The sequence below is a fragment of the Vitis riparia genome, unplaced genomic scaffold (assembly GCF_004353265.1).
Source record: "Vitis riparia cultivar Riparia Gloire de Montpellier isolate 1030 unplaced genomic scaffold, EGFV_Vit.rip_1.0 scaffold639_pilon_pilon, whole genome shotgun sequence".
NCBI classification, from domain to species: domain Eukaryota; kingdom Viridiplantae; phylum Streptophyta; class Magnoliopsida; order Vitales; family Vitaceae; genus Vitis; species Vitis riparia.
The window spans coordinates 131,301-144,068 of NW_023269721.1; the positions used below are offsets into that span (position 1 = coordinate 131,301).

The window sequence follows — 12,768 nt, forward strand, 5'->3', positions numbered from 1 at the left end:
ATTCATACATTTATATATAAAAAATCCCCTACATCCTACATGTCAGAAAGTGCCATAGAATCAAAATTATTTTTCAATATAGGGTATTTTAAAAAAATCGGTACATTTATCGAATATCCTAATAATCAGCTTATTCTCACTTCCTCCTTATGGTGAACTCTGGAGTTGTTGCCCTTCTCTATTATGCTCTTTCTCTGGTCCCCCTTTTCTTCTTTGCTTCTGCTCTGTTTGTCTGTAAACATTTCTTGTTTCTTCCCTCTTAAGCCTCTGCCCAGCTAAACCTTTCTGAATCCCCCTGCTCACCTCCAACTTTTTTTCTTGCTGCCCGAGCTCACTCTCTCACAGCTCACTCTCACACAACTCACTCTCTCACAGCTCACTCTCACACAACTCACTCTCTCACAGCTCACTCTCACAGCTTTTCTTGCTCTCTCTCACAGTTCAGCTCTCCATCTCTCTCAATCTCAAACCAACGTCCCCTGCGTAGCTCCCTCACTCTCTCCCAGTTTCTCCCCAAAATGAGCATACCCCTTCTCCCGCCTCTCTGGCCTTTTCTTTTTTCCTCGTCTCTCTCTTCTGTATACCCCAAAAGAAGAAGCAATCACCTCCTGATACGTGTCCTCACCTGCAGAGAATCTCTGCTGTTCTCAACAAACCACCATTATATCCTTTGCCCCACCTGTCCTCCACCTCCCTCACCGCTCACTCTACGAACAAACTTGCTGCCCCTCTTCTAACAGCCTCTCAAAAGAAAATATAACAAATGCTAAAACCTCCACCAGCTGGTCCAAAATGGGGGTCTACATGCATGATCCTTAATTAATATAAATATTGTAAAAATATTTACACATATATTTTTTGTAAAGATCCAAAGAAATTAAAAATATTTGTCTGAGCATGCCATTCAATGGCCTTCCAAACGAGTTGAACGATAGTTGGAAAATAATATTGACTTATGGGTCGTTAGTTTTAGAGTGCATGTGGAACAAATTATTTCTTGTAGTTATCTTTTTAAGCGCCAGATATATTCCCTCCCTTCATCTTCCTTTCTTTGTTTCTGATTTCATTATCAAACAGTTGATCGATCACCTGCAGATGGCAATGGAATTACCGATATCATTCTCGGTGACCCGAGGCGAGCCACGGCTTGTTGCGCCTGCAAAACCTACGCCGCGCGAGCTGAAGGAACTCTCAGACATAGATGACCAAGAAGGGCTTAGGTTTCAGGTTCCCATAGTATTTTTCTATGGAAACAGTTCTTTAATGGATGGAAAAGACCCTGCAAAGGTGATTCGGGAGGCGCTAGCTAAAGCACTCGTTTATTACTACCCGTTTGCGGGTAGGCTTGTAGAAGGGTCTAATAGGAAGCTCCTGGTGGACTGCACCGGGGAAGGCGTCTTGTTCGTTGAGGCTGATGCAGACACCACACTGGAGTATCTGGGCGATGCCATTCAGCCGCCTTGTCCATGTTTTGAGGAGCTTCTATATGATGTTCCTGGCTCGGGAGGGATCCTTGGTTGTCCTTTGTTGTTATTTCAGGTCAGAAATCTTTTACGGAAATTGATATCTAGATAAGATAATATCCGGATATTTTAGGTTGTGTATGGTTGTCCTTTGTTGTTAGTTGTGTATGGTTGTCCTTTGTTGTTATTTCAGGTCAGAAATCTTTTATGGAAATTAATAATAATAATAATAATAATAAAGCCATTGTCCAAATAAAAATAAATAAAATAAAATTAAAGTGGGTGAAAGCCATGAAAGAAAAAAGGGTAGAAAAAAATGAAAAGAGAAAAGGAAGATAATAATAATAATAATAATAATAATAAAGCCATTGTCCAAATAAATAAAATAAAATAAAATTAAAGTGGGTGAAAGCCATGAAAGAAAAAAGGGTAAAAAAAAAGAGAAAAGGAAGATGGTAATAATAATAATAATAATAATAATAATAGGGTATAAGGAAAAAAGAAAGAAAAAAGAAAATAAGAAAAAGAAAAAAATTAAAGTGGGTGAAAGCCATGAAAGAAAAAAGGGTAAAAAAAAAAAAAGACAAGAAGAGAAAAGGAAGATGTAATAATAATAATAGGGTGTAAGGAAAAAAAAAAGAAAAAAGAAAAAAAATTGAAAGTAGCATGAAAGCCATTGTCCAAAAATAAAAAAAAAATAAAAAAAAATTAAAGTGGGTGAAAGCCATGAAAGAAAAAAGGGTAAAAAAAAAAAAAGAAGAGAAAAGGAAGATGGTAATAATAATAATAATAATAATAATAACAATAAGGGGTATAAGGAAAAAAAAAGAAAAAAGAAAATAAGAAAAAGAAAAAGATTAAAGTGGGTGAAAGCCATGAAAGAAGAAAGGAAAAAAAAAAGAAGAGAAAAGGAAGATGGTAATAATAATAATAATAATAATAATAATAATAATAATAATAATAATAATAATAATAATAATAGGGTATAAGGAAAAAAAAGAAAAAAGAAAATAAGAAAAAGGAAAAAATTGAAAGTTGCATGAAAGCCATTGCCAAAAAATAAAAATAAAAATATTAAAGTGGGTGAAAGCCATGAAAGAAAAAAGGATAAAAAAGAAAAAAGAAAAGAAAAACAAAAAAGAAAAAGAAAAAGAGAGAAATGGAACGCTTGAGATGACATATTTTGTGTTCTTGTATGACATATTTTGTGTTCTTGTATGTAGGCCTTAAATGAATAGGTTGATCCATATAGATTTCCTCATCTGATTCTTTATTGAGAAATGCAGTCTTCACATCTATTTGGAAGAACTCTAAATCTAAATGTGTGACTATAGCCAAAATAAGGTGAATAGAGGCAAATCTCACTATTGAGGAGAGAATTTCTCTTCATTATCTATACCATTTCTTTGGGTTTATCCTTTTGCCACTAAATGAGCCTTGTATTTTTTTTATTAAACCATTTGACTTGCATTTAATTTTCAAAACCCGTTTATTTCCAATGGTCTTATACCAAGGCAAAAGATCAACCAATTCCCAAGCACGATTCCTTGCCATAAAACTCATCTTTTCCCTCGTAGCAACCATCCATTCCACTGATTTAGGTAAAGTCATAGCTTCTTCATAAGAAGCAGGTTCATCAAGGTCTAATGAAGCACACATGTAGGATTCCTTTTTAATCCCAAAGCGATGATGGAGAATTTGGCCATGTTTACCTTTACATAACTTGAGACTTTGTGAAAAGTCATCTAGTGGTACTCTTCCATTATGAGGTAAGTCACTCCTACTATCTTTGGCAATTTTAGTATGGGCTTGTAATTCCCTACCCTCTTTTAAAGATTTTGTTGCTTCCTTTTGCAACTCATAAATTTCAAGACTTTTTTTTTTTTTTTTTTTACTTCACCAATACTAGGAAAAACATTTTCCATAAAATTGACATTGCATGACTCTATTTTGGTCGATTCTCCATGGGGATGTTCAACATACAATATATAACCCTTTGAGTAGTAAGAATATCTTATAAAAACATTCTTATTTTCTCTAAGGCCTAACTTTCCATATCTGTGAGAAGTGTTATGAACATAACTTGTACAACCCCAAGGTCGTAAATTCCCCAAATTTGGTTTTGCTCCATTTCATAACTCGTATATAGTTGTAGGGACAAACTTAGAAGGCACTCAGTTAAGGATGTAGGAAGTAGTTAAGATAGCATCCTCCAAAAAGATATTGGGAGGTTAGCCTGTGTCATCATTGACCTGACCATGTCTAGTAAAACGCGATTCCTTCTTTTTGCTAAATCATTTTTTTTTTTTTGTGTGGAGTAATAGGAATTGTTAACTACTTACATATTCCTTTCTACTCACACAGCTTTTGAAACTAGTGAGACAAGTATTTGCTATCTCTACCAGTTCAAAGAATCTTTAAATTTCTCTCTTCTTGATTCTCAACCTTTGTCAAAAAGTACTTTAAACAATCTAATGCTTCAAAGTGATATGAGATTAGATCCACATAACCGCAACACGAATAATCATTAATGAATGTGAGAAAATAAGAGGTGTCATTGTGTGCCTTTATATTTATAGGTCCACAGATAAGTAGGTTAACATTGGAAAGAGACACCTTAGAAGGCCTTTTCTAACTAGTCTAGCTATTTTTTTCTTACTTATGTGTCTTAATCATGCATGCCAATTCAAAGTATTAGTAGTATTATCACAAGCCACATAAGAAGATAAATAATCTAAATCCAACATAAATAAAACATTAAATAAAAAAAAACTTGTCCATACATGTCCTTATTTAAATAGAATTTAACCTTTAACCCAAAAAAATGAAATTTGAAACTCAATCCAAGTAGTGTCACAACTAAAAGTAGATGATAATGTGCACTTTGTGCATATAACACATTATGAAAGAGCAATGTATTCCCTAAGCATAATTTGAGTTGGTATGTTCCAACTCTTAAAATATCCTCCCTTGTTTCTTACCTAGAGTAACGTAATGTGTTCCAACTGGTATCCTTCTCTAATCTACAAATCCTACTCGATCCCTTGTTACATGTTTTGTTATTCATGAGTCTGCAATCTACCTAAGAAGAGAATGAGTAACTCATACATGTTTAAAAACATGTGAAAAAAAGAGAGTTAAGATTTGGGTGTACCTTCTTTGGCTCAATGGATTCATAAGCAAAGTGACCCAACTTTCCATAATTGTAGCATTTTATTTTGGCATGATCCTTGTTTCTATCCCACTTACCTCTTCATCGTTTTTTTTTATTTCCTTTCTTTGGTCCCAAATTTCCAATTGTACCACCATGTTTTCCTTGTCCCTTACACTTAGGCTCATTATCCTATCGTTGTCCCACATGGGTGACAAATGCAATGTGTTACACCTTAAGCGCTTCACTTCTAACTCAATGTGGTAAGAAATATCAATAAAAGTTTTGATGTTCTTGTTATGCATGAGCATAAATTTCATTTGCCCCGATGACTCAAGCAAAGAATGGATAATAACTATGATTTGTTGCTCATTAGTTAGGTTATTACCAACTACCTTTTAAGGCATAAATTAAAGTTGACATAATCCTCAAATGCTTAGCTATGATGTGTTTGGGATTCATGACATATTGTTCGAACTTCAAAGTGAGCACTCAAAACCTAGTGCAGCTGTCAAACCATAGGCGATCTTGAGCTTATTCTACATGTCATGGACAGTGAGGCGATTCCCAAACTCTCCTATTAAGTCACTATGCATGCTACTCAATATACTGAAATGTGCACAATAGTGTCTTTTAACCCAAGAATAATAAGCTTCTATATCGTGATGGTGTTGGGTTGAATTCCTTTCTTTAGGTTGGATCTTGGTATTAGTTAAGGTTTCTAAGACCTCTTGTTCATTTAACAAGTATTGGATTTTTCTATGCCACATATCATAGTTATTGTTGACTAATTTTTCTCCTTTAGTCAAAGCAACATCAATGCTCTTGGTAGCTATTTCACTACATTTGTTGCATAGATTATGACATTAACATACATTTCTCAATTTCAAATTAATTAACCTATGATATTCTTGTAAACATAATGAGAGAAAATTTCACAATGCTCATAATTTAAAATTTTGATTTTAATTTATTTTAAAGATACTTATATCCCTTAAAAAAGACATACCATAATAGCAATGAGATAATAATAATAATGAAAAAACACATTCATCCATAAGTAAAGTCCAATTTGAATGATAATGGACAAAACAACTTTCATAAACAATTGATATGAAAATAAGAACTACATGCATAAAGAAAGTGTAGAAAAATAATCCATAAATTTAATAACCTTTATTACCAATTTTGTTAATGAATAGGGTATCCCTTGAGTTGAGCTGCACTTTTGTGCCTGCATGTTTGGGACTAGACTTCTGGATTATTTTTGTATTTGCAAGCCTGGGCCTATACTTTTGGATTGGGCCTATGTTTTTGGACAATTCATTTTTATGTTTGCATGTTTGGACCTACACTGGCCTCAACTTTTGGATTGGGTCTATGTTTTTAGGCAGTTCATTTTTGTGCTTGAACACCTAGGCCTGTACTTTTGGATTAGACTTGCACTTTTGGGTAGTCCATTTTTGTGTTTACATGCTGGGGCTTGCACTTTTTGGACTTTCAATTTTTTTTTAATATTAAAAGTAATAATAAAAGATTTTCATTTAATGGAAGCAAATATCTATTTATTTCAAACAATTTAAATATTAATAAAAGATGAAAACAAGTTTAATTTGATTCCATATCAATGTACAATAAAAAATAAAAATATAGTCTGAATAAATACCTGTAGAAGGTCACTGTACCCTGAATTAAAGTCCCTAGTTGTTGGTAGCTTCCTTCTTCAAAGAAATGACTAAAGAACTTGATTCTAGATGTAGATGGACACTAGAAAGAACATGATTGGTATAAAATAGTGGATATGGAGAAGCTCAAACAATTTGAAAAATGATTATTGAACTCACCAATAATTGTACGATTTATAGGGAAACTTATTATTGAAGGATAAGACTTTCAAACTTAATGAAAAATTGTCTTCGTTATGTTTTTACCAATTTAATTCAAAAAAATAAAATTTAAATTTTATGGAATCTTATCTATTTATCCATTTCATTTTCTTTAACCCGCATACGGTGTACAATGAATTAAAAAAAAAAAAAATATCATATTCTAACACAGATTAATCATGATTAATGGTTGTCTTTGTTTAACATATGTAGGTGACGCGTCTGAGGTGCGGAGGGTTTGTTCTTGCACTGCGCCTAAACCACACAATGAGTGATTCCTTCGGGCTGCTGCAGTTCCTGAATGCTGTAAGCGAGATAGCCCAAGGCGCAGAAGTGCCATCTGTGTTGCCCGTGTGGCAAAGGGAGTTCTTGAATGCGCGGAATCCACCATGTATAACATGTAGGCATTATGAATTTGAGGAGGTACACAACACCAAGGGCACACTAGGGGTTATGGATGATGACAATACGGTCCACCGATCTTTCTTCTTTGGCCCTAAAGAGATAAGATCCCTCAAGATGCGAATTCCCCAAGCCCTTGGTCCATACACCACATATGAGGCACTAGCCGCGTGTGTATGGAGATGCCGCACAGTTGCATTTGGTGTAGACCCTAACGAGTTTGTCCGTTTTTCAAGCGCAATGAGCATGCGGGGCAAACGGGGTTTGCAGTTGCCTTCTGGTTACTATGGCAATGCATTTGCCTACCCAGCTGCAGTAGCCAAGGTTGGAGAACTCTGTAAAAATCCTTTGGGATATGCAGTAGAGTTGGTGAAGAAGGGCAAGGCTGAAATGAGTGAAGAGTACATAAAATCACTGGCAGCTCTTATGGTAATTAAAGGGCGGCCCTTATATACACGCACAGGGTTCTTCATCATTTCTGATAACACCCGGGTTGGCTTTCAAGATGTCGATTTCGGTTGGGGGAAGCCCTTATATGGTGGGCTTGCTAAGGCTTCTTCTCTTATTAGCTTCTTTCTGCGGTTTAGAAACAGTAAAGGAGAGGAAGGGATTGTTGTCCCAATACGGTTGCCTCTTCCAGTTATGGAAAGGTTTGAACAGGAGGTAAAGAGGATGGTTGCAGAGGAAGCAGTTGAAGTTCCATAAAAGCTTTAAATCCATTTTAGATGTTGTCGTAAATCTTTAGTAAAATTCAGTACATGCTAGCTTAAATGTGATAAGCCACGACGTTCAGCTAGAGGTTTCAAACCAAATCCCAAATATTTGGGAGGAGGTTGACGGGAGACGCAAATGGGAGGTAGCGACGTAGTGCATGGGAGTGTCGTGCATATGTGCATGGACTTGGTCGCTTGCAATTGCTCATTTTATGTCACTTGTATTTCCGTTCGTTATGCTACTTTTATTCTGTTAGTTATGCTTTGTGTTTATGTATGTGGTATGTTTGTTTTTATGTGTGTTTAAGTTCCAATTGTTAGTTACCAACTTTTCTTTTATTTCGGGTTTCTTGTACATGGCTTTGCTTATTTAAAGTAGTCGTAGTTATCAATGGAAATAAAGAAAATCATTTGTTATCCAAAACTTGCGTAACTTTCTCACCCGAAGAGAAATAATTTACTTATCATTCTGTGTTGGGACCTATCAAAATATTAGATGGTCAATGGGATGAAGAACAGCAGACTTGTAAACTCTTTCATTTTTGCTCCAATGATGGCAAAATTTAAAAGAAGCCGAGCTCTTTTACAGGTAGAGATTGTAGTAAAGGGCTCGAGCTTAGCTAAATAAACTTAACTCAAGACTGATTACATGTATTGCAACCTCTATGATGTGTGGTAATCTTATTAGATAGCTCAAAAATTTTAATCCATTTCTTTACATTTACTTGATGATTTGTTATCTGATCTTACTTTTTAGTATCACTTTTGTGTTTGTATAATATTCTCACAATGGGGCTAGCACTTATTGGACGGCTTCTCCTCCCACAAGGAATGAGTGAGCAAAAACACAAACAATCAAAGTTTCATGAATGCTCCGTCATAATATATCAAAGCAGTTTCATTTATTTTGGTTATTATTATTAATTTTTTGATATAGAAAAGGTAGAAATCAATATATAGTGGGCATAGTGACCACATTAAGCTTATGTTTTGGTAAAATCAAAGGTTTATCTTTTGATTTTCTTCATGCATATGTGCAATAGATATCACAATTATTGATTTATAAAATCACAAAGAAAAAACAAATGACAAAAAACCATGCATGTCGCTATAAAAGTTTTTTGTCCCCTTTCTCCATTCCTCATTCTTTCTATCTAAAAGATTATATATATATTAGATTTCAATCATACAAGTTTAGCGTTATGGATCAAGGTATCTAGATTTTTGTAGCCGAAAGAAATATACAAATGATTCCATATATTAGGGTGTCCGACTAAAATTAATTTATGTTACTCTATTAGTCACCAAAGTACGTGGCCAAGCTAAACGTTTTTATGGATATAAAATATGACTTGTGGTTTTGGTTGTAAAGCAACAATGAATTCAAAGGGTGGTTATTGTTTTACAAATACGACAATACAAAATCTTGTGATGTTGTGGACAACATTAATCAATTTTATTGGTTTATAAGTCGACCCAGAGGATGAATCACAATGATGTTGTGTTCACTAACTAGAATGTTGTGATGAATTATATATCATTATCGGTTATGATTAATATTATTAATTCATAGCATAATGATTTTAATGAGCACGCTTCTTTGTTTCAGTAACACCAACTTTAACATAAGGGACATTATCATATTTACCATATTGAATGGTTCTAATTTTTCAACTTGAAATGAACAAATTCTTAATATTTTTGCTATCACAACTTATATTTGATGCTTTGAAATGAGGAATCTCCTTTGCCTTTCAATGATGGTACATCTAAAGGAGAGACACTCTACGAAAAAATGCGGGCATTTTGATTAAATGAGTTTCATGATTATAAAAAATAAGATTGATAAAAATTTTAAAGGTTTGATTCCTAGTAGAGAAACTCATCCCTTGTTTATGTATGTAATTACATATAATATTAGAGCAAGATATCGTAAGTAATTATTAGTAAAAAAATTGTAAAATGTAAATGATGTTAACATTGTCCTATTGAACCTACTAATGCATAGTTAGCTACTTTGCATGTCAAATGACTTAAATTCCAAAATTTCTTCTTACACTCTTCTACAAAAGAAGACTTCCACACTTCAACTCCATCCCTAGCAACCTTGTCATCCAATTTATGTCATTCGTTGGACCAAATAGACTCTAACGAAGCACTATGATGGTCTCCAAGGTCCCTTAAAGAATTTGAAGATGAAATGGTAGGAACATTAGTTATAGACTTTGCAACTTAATGATGATTTTTTCTTAAATGGCTTTCAACATTTTTTGCTGGAGTTTACCTCTCCTGCATTCATGCTAATGCTATGCTGCCATGTGACGAGGGAAGGATTGCAATAGAGAATAATTAAGGATTTGTGCTTGCAACAACTTATTTATTTCTCAATATGTCTTATCAATTTGTGATTGTACGATCTGGAACAATAATAAATTAAGACAAATACAAGTACATTGTTGGTTAACTTTATATAATCAAATACATTTTTATGTAAAAAAGGAATATAATTATAGGAATAGCATGACCTCCATAGTATCAGTGGGATGCAGGTTCCCACGTGAAACATTGTTGGTATCCGTTACAAACCTGGATACACAAACACATAGTAAAACATGTCATATGAAATGAATGCCTAAGTTAATGTAAAACTTAATTCATATGTTGATGGTATATAATTTAACCAATAGTGGTACTTTAAATAAAAAATAATATTACTTTAACATGAAAAGGGTGGTCCCTTGGTTACAAGGGTTGGGTGCCACAACAACGTCCAAATCATGTAAAGTACCAATTCAAACCAAAGCCTAAGTCAGTCTAAAGCTCAACTCACACATGAGGATGACACATCAATTAGCCAAAAAAATAGTTTAAGAAACAAACATTGTTACTATAATCCAAAAAAAAGTGTTACTTTAACACGACAAAGATTGTACCCTTGGTTATAAGGGTTGGGTGGCATGCCAAGGTCCAAATCATGCAAAGGAACAACTCGGATGAATGTCTAAGTCAATGTAAAGCTTAATTCATATGACAATAGTACATCATTCAACAAACAGTGCTACTTTAAGCTCAAAACACTATTACTTTTTTTCTTTAATTATTATTATTACAAGGGTTTTACCTATGATTTTAAAAATCGGACCGGATCGGCCGATCACGATTCCAATCTGGTCCAATCAATTAGACTAGAAATAGGTTGAACTGGGATTGGACCAGCTAAACCGGTTGTTCGATCCACGAACTGGACAAACTGGACGAACTGGCCGATTCATTCCGAACCGTCCGATTCGATTCAATTTTTTTTTTCAGCATTAAAACAACGTCGTTTTGGTGGATATAAAACCTCATTCTCCAAACCCTTCCTCTCCAAACCACAGTTGTCACTTGCTTTCTGGCCCCCCCCCCCCCAATGCGCCACGACAAGCTCCCATCGCCAACCATTTCACCGTGCAAAATCTCTCTTCACCAGCTATTGCAAGATCACCGTCACCTGAATCGCCTCTTCCTCGTTGCGCCGTTGCAAGCCGACAAGCCACCCCCTGCCATTAGAACCTTGACTGTAAACCCCCTCCGATTGGCTGTAACCTCCTTGTTCCTGGTTGTAAACCCCCCATGTTGTAAAGCCATCCCCTCCCAACCTTGCCTTCATTCAACCTCTAATACTGAAGATTTGATCTGAAACTATAGGCTAAGGGTAATTTTTTTTTTGCTAGAAGTGGAATCATCAATCACCAAAGGAAAAAGTGAACTGAATGGTGAGAAGTTAGGACTCTAAGCAATGATCTTTGTGGTAAATGCCTTGTGCATTGAGTGGAAAAAAAAAATGCAGTCTTTGGTAGAAATGAAAGGTTCGAGATGGCAATTTGTACAATGCTAAACACAGCTGGACGGTTTCTTTTGTTTTGCATATTTTTGGATGAGGTAAGTTACTAGGTTTACATGGATCAAACAAGAGTGAGAGATTGATCTTATAGGAAAGTGATAGTTGGTCTTATGAGGAGAAGTATGAAGTTAATGATTTAGTTTGGAAACTAAGACTGATGGTTGGAAGTTGGAATAGTGGAGATATATATGAATTTTCAAGTATCTTTTTGTATGGAAATTCACCTAGTAGGCTAACTTGAGAAAGCACTGGGATGTCTGATTTATATATGATTTTCGAGGTAATGTTAGGCCTTTCATGGATCGGTATTATGACTTGTGGACAAATGAGCGAAGGATGTGATTGGGTGAACTGGAAGAGATAAGAGGTGCTAGCGTCAAATAATAAAGAAAGTTGAGTTGTTCACTTTACTTCTTTGTTGTGGGTATGAGAGATCAGTGAGAGGAAGTACATAAGCGAATTATTCCATTGTTTTTATCAAACGTGGACACTTCCAAACTTGTGTTCATTGTATTATGCTTATGTGCATAATATTTTCCATTTTTGTTTTTAAAAATTTAATTTTTATGTTTTATATTTAATATCTTAATATTTAATTTGTTAATTTTTTTGTAGATTATAATTGTAATGATAGGTTTAATATTTAAAATTTTCATTTTTATTTTATTTATTTCACATTGAAATTTTAATTTATTGAAATTATTGGGTTATTGACATTTACAGATAAAAAAACTTTATAAAAAACTTAATAGATATTATTAAAATTTAGATATAATTTATTTTTTAATTTTTAATTTTTTAATTTTAGTAATATATAAAAATATATATTTATGACGTCACCGGTCTGACCACACTACAAGATATATGATTATTAGCGACACAATTATTTTATCGCAAAAAAGTTAATATTGTCGCAAAAACATTTTTGCGACAAATTTTTTTTTGTTTCATGAACGTCGCCTTATCCTCGTCGCGAAAAGTTTTTGCAACAAATTTAATGTTTCGCCTCTAATAGTTTATAGAGACATAATTTTTTTTGTTGTCTCTAATAATATTTTTTGACGAAAAGATTTATTGTTAAATGTTCAAAATTTTGTTGCTAAAAATTCTTGATAATCAATTAAATTGTCGCCAAATTAGACACATGCAATGACCAAAATTATAATTTTGTTGCCAAATGGATTTGAAACAAAACTTTATTTCCCCGTTGGAAGTTCAGGTCATATTTTAACAAAAAAATAAATAAATGGCTCTAAACATATGACCTTTT

General features: G+C 34.0%; 1 protein-coding gene across 1 annotated transcript; it reads left to right on the plus strand.

Moving 5' to 3' along the window:
* The first annotated feature begins 922 nt into the window (after window positions 1-922).
* LOC117910166 (methanol O-anthraniloyltransferase-like) lies at window positions 923-7,952 on the plus strand. The gene is made up of 2 exons (XM_034824222.1): window positions 923-1,539; window positions 6,714-7,952. Exons 1-2 carry the CDS (start codon window positions 979-981, stop codon window positions 7,605-7,607), a joined length of 1,455 nt encoding a protein of 484 aa, XP_034680113.1. The 5' UTR covers window positions 923-978; the 3' UTR covers window positions 7,608-7,952.
* Window positions 7,953-12,768: the final 4,816 nt, after the last annotated feature.